General features: G+C 38.5%; 1 protein-coding gene across 1 annotated transcript in view; it reads right to left on the bottom strand.

Annotated features, from left to right (window-relative positions):
• Positions 1–2,120: 2,120 nt before the first annotated feature.
• Positions 2,121–9,255, bottom strand: part of Naa15 (N-alpha-acetyltransferase 15, NatA auxiliary subunit) — a 71,127-nt gene continuing 63,992 nt past the window's right edge. Inside the window, exons 18-20 of the mRNA XM_036189647.1 lie at positions 8,952–9,095; positions 7,555–7,652; positions 2,121–4,804 (exon numbers count right to left, since the gene is read on the bottom strand). Coding sequence (XP_036045540.1) covers positions 4,604–4,804; positions 7,555–7,652; positions 8,952–9,095 — 443 coding nt within the window. The 3' untranslated portion in view covers positions 2,121–4,603. The remainder of the gene's footprint in view (positions 4,805–7,554; positions 7,653–8,951; positions 9,096–9,255) is intronic.

Genomic DNA, 9,255 nt, shown 5'->3' with positions numbered 1-9,255 from the left:
TAAAACTTTTTCAACTATAATAAAACAAAATAAAACCAACAAGTGAAGCAGTTGGCTTATTCTTAGGTCCTTTTAATGAACTTCTGAACAAGTATAGCCGAATACATGTTCCTAAATATGTCTACTACTCTCACGTTTTTAAAAAACTAAGTTAACCAACAGAAAAGTTACTAGTATTTGGTATTCCAGAATCTAGGAGATAGTCTTTTTACCATCTACTTTAAATGGCAACTTTTTCATTTTAAAAGACACAAAGCAGCAATGATTACTTGAGGGCAGCTAAGTAGAGCTCCTAAGAAAAGCCAGTTTGGAAGAACAATGCAGCCAGGAGCGTGTCCTGAAAACCCTCCAATGACAAAGGAAACAGGTGGCAAATTGATTCAGGAGCAAACAACGGAAACCCCAGGGACAGCACAGAAGGTCCATGTGCCTGTCATGTACAGGTCAACATAGGAGACAAGCACTCCTAGTTGAAACCAACTCTAGATCTACAACACTCTCAAAATCACCTCACTTCTTGTTACTCCTAAATGAGAAGTCAAGTTTGTCCTCAGAAGAGGCCAGACATCTTTACACTACAATGAGATTTTCAACATGTAGAAATATGCCATCTGCATGAAATACAGGTTCTTGCTTGGACTAGAGACCAGGGCCTCACTTATGGGCCTGTGAAATATTCCAGCAGGTGAAGGCGCCATGCAGCCTTGTAACCTGAGTTTGATCCCTGAAACACATGTAGGGTGGAAGGTGAGATTCCTATGCAAGTTGTCTGGCCTCCACAAATGCTCTCACACAAGTATGCCCCCCACCACTCATCATTTTAAGCCTTCATAGTTAGGCATGGTGTTTAATCCCAGCACTGAGGAGGGAGGAGGCAGACCTCTGTTTGAGGCAAGCAATGGTACACAGTGAGATACTGTCTCAAAAATTATGCAGAGCTCAGAATGGTTTTGCTGCACTGCTAGTGACACCCTTACATTTGGTATAAGCAGCCCTGAAACAAAGGCTGGTTTAGGTACATAGAAAACTGAGGTTATAACCTCAATACATGATGGTGCCTCAGTCAAGTGCATGAACTAACAAGCTGGAGACGTTTAGACTCTTTCCTTCTTTTTTTTCTCTTTCCTTCCTTTCTCTCTCTCTCTCTCCCTCCCTCCCTCTCTTTCTTTCCAGACTGGCCCTCAACTCCATCTCCCAAGTGCTGAGATTACAGGCATGCACCCTCACACAAAGCACCCTTTTAGCACCCTTTGCTTATTTTTAGGATTACCATGAGTATGTCTTCATATATCTACTATATGAACTAGAGTATACATAAAAAAATATTCTTTGTTAAATACAGCATTCTCCAGAATCTCCTACACACTACAAAGACGTTCCATACTCAAATCATAGCTGTAGAACAGAAAAGTGAAACTTGATAAATAACCTTTTCCAAACTTTTTATTGCTATAAATTGTAATTTCCATCCAGCAAAAACTGAAACCATTTCTGCTTCCTGTGGTGTGACATAGCTATCTCATAGGGTTTGTCTTAGATTTAACAACTGGTTCATCAAAGCTTAGACAACAGCAAAATGGTATTAAGAATCTTTTAATTAAAAGATCAGGAGCATGAGGCAGAAAAGGAAGACTCCTTCCATCAGGAAGGCTGGTCTGAATTCTCTCACTATCATTATCTTCAGAACTCAAGGACAATAATTATCTAAAAGAAATGCCTACCATGTGCAACACTCTGTTTAAGCTTTCCCCAAAGGGATGCTGCTATGCATGGCAATGGAAATAGTCTTGCCAACTGACCAGAAGGGATTTCTGTTACAACCCACCTGACTCAAGACCAGGGTTCTCTGAGCTCTTCATACAGTCACGGCTTTCATTCCACAGCTCAGGGCAGTAGAGCATCCGATACAGTCATGGTGAAAAAACAGGGCCTGTAAGACCCAGAAAGCTTTCCAGTGACATTGGCACTACTTTTAGTCATGCTATTAGAGATCATTTTATTGTTGTGCATAATAAATACAGAAAAAAGTGAAAATGTATGACTCAACTATCTAGTTAAAGCTAAGTAAACTAAGCTAGTCAAGAGTTTAGCTTTTCAATGAGAAATGACAATAGTGAATATAAAGAAAAACAAAAGGATCTTTACTTTCCTATATTAATTAATACAGGCCGAGGGAACCCCTTCTTATTAAAAGGGTTGGTAACACCAGTTCTTAGCAATAAACATAAGGCACTTGTTTAGATTACAACATCACACTGCATTTTTCCATCTTGTTTATCTAACCCTGTTTTCCCCCACAGTATCACTGGAAATTAACTGAATAGGGATGGGGTAAATGTGAAATGATCCAGTTGATATACTCAAGAGTACAATGTTTTAGGTGAACCCAATCAAGGTTCTTTGACACCAGACAATGTATACACTATCAAGTAAACCTGAAAGAAAATAAAAGATTTATTCAATAGTTCCAGTAAAATTGGGATGGAATACAATATACATGATAGGAATTTAGCTCCTCTCGGGTGGCATCTGCATTAGTTCTGAGTACTTCTGAGTATTCATCCTAAGACAATCTACATCATTTGAACATTGCCAAGACAAAGAGATTTCATTGTGATATACAGTAGAGTTTAAACAAGTCCACACATAAACGCCTACAATATGGCTGGTGCTTCCTCCAACACTAATTAGTGGCAGAGGTAGCACTAGTGTTTTTTCCAAACAATAAGAGCCTCAGTTGCCACTCATAGGAGAAGTTTTTTTAAAGGTTACTTTTTTTTTTTTTTTTTTTTGCCATCTGTTAGATGTTCCTGAGACAGGGCTGGTTAAAGCAAAGCACTGGAGTTCAGACTGTAATTATCTTTGTATCACTAATGTCAGACTGGGGTGTGGAATGCAGATCATGTCTATGAAATAAAAGAATCTGATCTTCTGAAAATTCCCTTTAGCGTATGAACTATCTATAACTAAAATACTACAAAAGTTCAATTTTATATACACTTAATTCATTTTACTTAAACTTAATTGTTCAGACCTTGCAAACATAAAGAGAATATTGAGCCTGAGGCTAGTTCTCAGTGTACAGGTTTGACGTGTTTAAGGCTCGTTTTTCCCAATCAAAATAGTCGTGTTTAGTTTTCCTTTCAGATTATGAATTACATTCACAGGACCTGCCACAATCCTAGCCCTCAGTGAAATATGAACAAAGGAGCAGCATTCTACTTCATTCTTGAACTTTCCTGACACCATCCTCTACTCCACTCTAAAAAGCTCCCCTCTGTGCTAGCCCTACAGTGCATTGCATTGCCTCTGGCTTGCAACCTCTGTTTCCACCTGTGTATTTCACAGAAGCCCAACTCGGATTAGTGGAAATATTCACACAACTGTTTTTCAAAACAATTTATTGCATCATATTTGGTACCTTATGTTTGACAACAAAAAAAGAAATTACATTTGTAACTGCAGGAAAAAGAAGCTGGTCTGTTATTGAAAAAAAAATCTTGGGCCCTTTAAAAATTACAAAGTCTTGGGCTTGCCTGAAACAACTGAGCAAGAACTATATTCTTAGAAATGAAGGGCTTCAAGTATTACAAACCTGTGACACTGTGGAAAAGTTCCAGAGGTATCTAAACTGCAGCACTTTCTCTGCATATCGTGAACAAGGCCTGCTGAGGTTTTTAGCTATTAGTCTCTTGATCAGTCATAGAATGGTAGTCAGGAGTTCTGCTCTTTAACTTCAAGCCATGGTAGATTTTCTTTTTTTCACTCTCGGGTGAAAATTTCATGCTTGCTAATTAGTTGGTGCCACATCACAGTGCATTTGGTTCTTGCATTACAGTTTTAACAAGTTTGGCCAAAACAATGCTAAAGGTTTGCATTGTTATTTTAGTTCTTCAAGTTTTAGAAATTGAGATTGTTCCAACTGGTTCCTTCGGTTAAAAACTGTGGTACAAGAACACCAAACTGATCATGTACAGCAAATTTTGGAAACACAACACGCATACTGAACACCTTCTAGGTTTCATATAATCTGCTTGGTAGCTATGTGTCCCAGGCTCTACAACGTCAAGCATCTGTTGTAGATGGCCCTGTACATAGTGATTCACATTGCATACTTCCTATGGTCAAGAATCAACCCCGTAACAAAATCAGTCAGATGCTAAAGCCCCAACAACTCTTTGTGCTCAGTGAAAGAATCCAGTGCTAAAACAGCATTTATGCTGTCTGAGATATAGTAAAATCTCACAAGACAAATTTAAAGTAATATTTCTGCCACACACCTGCTATGTTAGCTGTAATAGCCTCCAGATTTTATATAAATTAGTTTAAAAACATGGGCAGGGAAGATAGGAGTAGATATGGCATTATTTTAAATCCTTCAATTTTAGCAGCTTTTAATTTTTAAGAAACTGAACCTATATCCTGTAATGTTAGATGTTTTATATATAGTTTTCAGCAGGATACAAAACGTAAAAGACTATTTGAAGGCAAGAACATTTACTCCTCTCATTCTGTGTAAGTTAGAGCAATGCAGCAGGTGCGTGACAAAAATATTATATACTAATATGGTCCAAAGTCATTCCATTTGCTTGTTTAATGATGTTCAAATTTCATTGGCCAGTTCTTCAGTTTCTGCAGAGCTATCTCCATTAACTGTGATCTTCATATCCTCTTCATATCCAGGGGGCATGAAAGCCAAAGCATAAGGGAAAAGCTTATGACAATTTGCTCTATAAGCTTCAGCAGCTTCTTTACAGTCTCCTAGGCTACCATCACACAAGGCTTCCAACACCTCCATGCAAGTCTAAAGAAAAGAAAAGGTCATGTTAGAACTCGACACAAACCAGATCTTAACATGAGACATGATGTTCAACCATTTCCAAAATAAGAACAAAACAGACATTTAAGGAAAACAACAGCATTTCGTCCTACCTATAAATCCCATTAGGATGGTCTTTAAGGCCTAGTTCAACCACTTCTTTAGAAATGGAGGGTTTATACCAAAATTATACAAAGAGAAGTGTATATACATTTGATGAGATACATAAGGGATTAAAAAAGTACTGTGGGTTTTTTTTGTTTGTGTGTGTTGGGGAAGGGGCTTTGAGAAAAAGGGTTTCTCTGTGTATCCCTGCTTATCCTAGAACTCACTCTGTAGACAAGGTTAGCCTCGAACTCACAGACATCTGCCTGCCTCATGAGTGCTGCTATCAAAGGTGCATGCCACCACAGCCCAGCTAAAAAGAGTGTTTTTTAAAGGGGTACTTTGAATAATCACACACCTTATGAAATAACATTGCCTCAGTCTAGTTTGGCCCAATGCTGATTTCTACATGTGGGACATTTTCTTTCCTTCTTTTGGGGAAGCAATGAGCAAGCAAAATCAAATACTGGCCCGGACATGGTGGCCCATATTTAGTCCCAGCACTTGTGAGGCAGAAGCCTGTGGACCTTTATGAGTTCAAGGCCAGTCTGGTCTATGCTACATAGTGAGTTCTAGTCCAGCCAAGGCTACTCTCAACAAACAAACAAAACCAAAATCAAATCCTGTTATTAAACTCCAAATTCAAATTAAGGAACCATGAGGCTGGAGAAATGGCTCAGCAGTTGAGAGCACTTGTTGCTTTTGCAGAGACCTCATAAGAGTTTGGTACTCACCATCCACCTGGTGGTTCACAACCATCCCTAATGAGTTCTAAGTGATCCAATGCCCTCCTCTGCCCTCCAAGAGCACCAAGCATGCATATGGTGCATATCCATACATGCAGGCAAAACACTGACACAAAAGTATTTTTTTAAAAAGCGCAATCCTTGTTGCAGAGAAATCCTACCTCAACCCTCCCCCACAAAATAAATACAAGTAAAAAGGAGCAATCTTAAGGAATGTCCAAGAATTAAGTAAGCAGAAAAATGTCTAGTAAAAAGTGATTAGAAAAACAGGTTCTCTCTTTCACACACACACACACACACACACACACACACACACACACACACACGTCTTTCACTCTCTCCTATATTTGTATCTGCATTTTAAAATGTTTCATGTTATGTGCATTCCTCACATTTTTAAAAAGATTTATTTATTTCTTGTGTATACAATGTTCTGCCTGCATGTATGTCTGCAGGACAGAAGAGGGCACCAGATCTCATTACAGATAGTTATGAGCCACCATGCGGTTGCTGATCTTTGGATGAGCAACCAGTGCTCTTAACTGCTGAGCCACATCTCCAGCTCCCTCACATTTTCTTTTCAGTTAGACAACACTACTTAGTTTCCATATACATAGCACTCCAAAAAATCCTGCCAGGATACAAAATACACTACATTCACACTCTACCCCAATGGTGCATTACTTGACAACCTCAGGTTTCACGACTTTCACTCTTAAGCTGGATTGATGGCTCAGTCCAGATGACTTCACACGTAACAAGACAAATGTCCTGTAAATGCCCAAAACTCCAAACCCATGGGATCTGACACCATCTTCTAGAATGCACACTTTCACAAATGCACAAACACATACAAATAAATCTTTAAAAGAAAAGATATATTGCCTTCATTTGTATTGATAAACACATTAAGCTATTTTTCAGCAAGCACTCTTTTTTTAGACAGGGCCTTACTCTGTAGACTAGGCTGGCCTCCAACTCACAGAAATCTACCTGTCTCTGCCTCCTAAGTGCTGGGATTAATAGCCTGGGCAACACCAATTACTCTCTTTATTGGACCAATCATAATATAATGTAGCTAACTTTTCTTTATAGTTTAAATTAGAATTGACATCATATTCTCATAATATATTACTCTAAAAAATTATTATTTTGTTTTTTCAATTTAGTCTATGCTAAGAACATCTTTTGTTTTTTTTCAAGACAGGGTCTCACCATGCAGCTCTGGCAGTCCTGGAACTCACTATGTTCGCCAGGCTGACCTTGAATTCACGGAGATCTGCCTGCCTTTGCCTCAGCCTCCTGAATGCTGGGATTAAAGTTGTGCACCACTACATTTGGCTCTAAGTACATTTTAAATCTGTCAAAATCCTTGCTGAGAGTAGTGGTTGTGAGATGTATAGATATCCAAAATATAACTGAAATCCAAAACAACCATGTTTATTTTTTAAAATTTCAAAAGGTTTATTAACTTTTAAATAAATGTTTGGATGTACGGATGTTTTATCTTTATGTGTGCTCAGTGTCCAGGGAAGCCAGAAGAGTGTGTTAGATCCTCTAGAACTGATGTTACATCTCTGAGCTGCTATGTGAGTGCCGGAAATTGAATCTAGTTATCCTGCAAGAACATCCAGTGCTCTTAACTGCTGAGCTATCTCTCTAGCCTGAGTACATGTAATTTCATTATAACATATTTCTAAATAAAGTTATTTGAAGTTATATACATGAAACTAGTTACCAAGTACCAACTAACCTGGTACACTTGTGTACAAGAACACAAAGACAAACATATGCACACAGCCCCTCAACACTTTTAGAGAGAAGTGGAAGAGTAGGTAAGTTTCTTAGAGTGATCACTTAAAATCAATAAGTAGACCCCATTACCTGAAGGTTTCTGTTGGTGAGGGACCCATCAAGTGTTGTTGCCAGCTCTATTGCTCGTTTCTGACTAGAAGAATCTAAATAATATACCATTTTGGCAGCTAAATGGGAGGAAAGAGGTGTCTTAGTTTAGAAACCTTGAACCAAGTCTTGGCATCTATTTATTCAGATATAAAATAGAAGGTGTGCTCAAGCAATGCAACATGATACAGCCATGGGAGACACTGTTATTACAACACCCCCCTGAGGGTTGGATTGTCTAAAGTAGGAGAAAAGACTGAGGTACATAAAAGATCCACCCAATGGAATAAAATGTTAGTAAACCACGCATAATAAGAAACATGAAGCAAAACAAATACTCTAATACTAGTCTTGGTGTAATGAGATTGTGAATCATTTTCCTACTAAAATAAATACAATAATTGGTAGCTAAGGGGAAATGGTTCAGTACTTCATGTGGGAAAAGGCAATGAAAGAAACAGTCACGAGACAAAAGCTGGCATTCATGCCACAATGGCATATAAAGCTTCTAAGCCTTAGCCAGGTTTGCCTTGTTTTGTACGAGAGAGAGCTCACTGTGTAGCTCACTGGTCTGGAACTTGCTAGGTAGACCAGGCAGGCCATGAACACACAGAGATCCATCTGCCTCTGCCTCCAGAGTACTGGGATTAATAGTGTGCACCAACAGCCTTAACCAGATATTTTCAAAGCACATGAATAAAGCCCAGACTTTGGTGCATGGTGACTGAGTCTTCTGGCCTCACACTTTCTGAAATGTAAGATGTTTTCAGGTGTTTAGCTTTCCAAGTCTGACAAAACACAAAAGCATGAGAAATCAAAATCACATTAAGAACTTTCTAATCACAATAATGGAAGCACAAGGAGGAGAACACAAGCTCTACCCGCACAGTATTGTAGTGTACACTTAAATGCATTTTGGGGTGGGTGGGGACTAGAGAGAAAACCCCTTAACTCTGATGTGGTTCTGGACGAGGTGCCACATGCCTTCAGTTTCAGCACTTGGAGGCAGAAGCAGGCAGATCTCTGTGAATTAGAGGCTAGCCTTGTCTACATAGTGACTTCCAGGTCAGGTACGGGTACACAGTGAGTCCTTACCTGCGCCCCCCCCCCACATTAAAAAAAAAAAATCAACTGTATTTATTTATTTATAATGTTGGTTCTGAACTAGTAGAAACAATGTATCTGGTTTTACTGTAACAATTCTGTTTCACAAAAATTTTAAATATAGAGGTAACTAAATGATGCCTGTTTTCCTAGTAATAAAAAGTACAGTGCACATTGCCATTTTGAGCAAAATCTATACCATACATTGACAGTGATTCATTAAAGCACTAAAGTTGTTCAAGATGGCTACCAGAAGGACCAAATAAAATGATTACCTGATAATCTATGTGGCAATGAATCCGAATTCCTTTTCAGGAAAGTTTCATTAAAATTCTTTGGATTTGTTGCTCCAAAAAGACGATTCATTTCTTGTTTTAATACTGTTCTAACTGTTTCAGGTAAGTCTTTACTTTCACACACTGTTGAAGAAATTACAAAGACACTCTCTCAGCAGTTAGTTAGATACTCTGATAAAGCTTATAGTAGTTCTTCGTCCTCTAAACCCAAGGAGCATTTACTAGTGAAAGCAAAAATGAAACATGACCAACTTCACCAACCTTAATCTTCAGGAACTGTGGA

Source organism: Onychomys torridus, chromosome 6 (genome assembly GCF_903995425.1).
Source record: "Onychomys torridus chromosome 6, mOncTor1.1, whole genome shotgun sequence".
In the NCBI taxonomy this organism is placed as follows: domain Eukaryota; kingdom Metazoa; phylum Chordata; class Mammalia; order Rodentia; family Cricetidae; genus Onychomys; species Onychomys torridus.
Note: the sequence above shows the minus strand (reverse complement) of the source record. Positions and strands in the feature narration are given on the sequence as shown.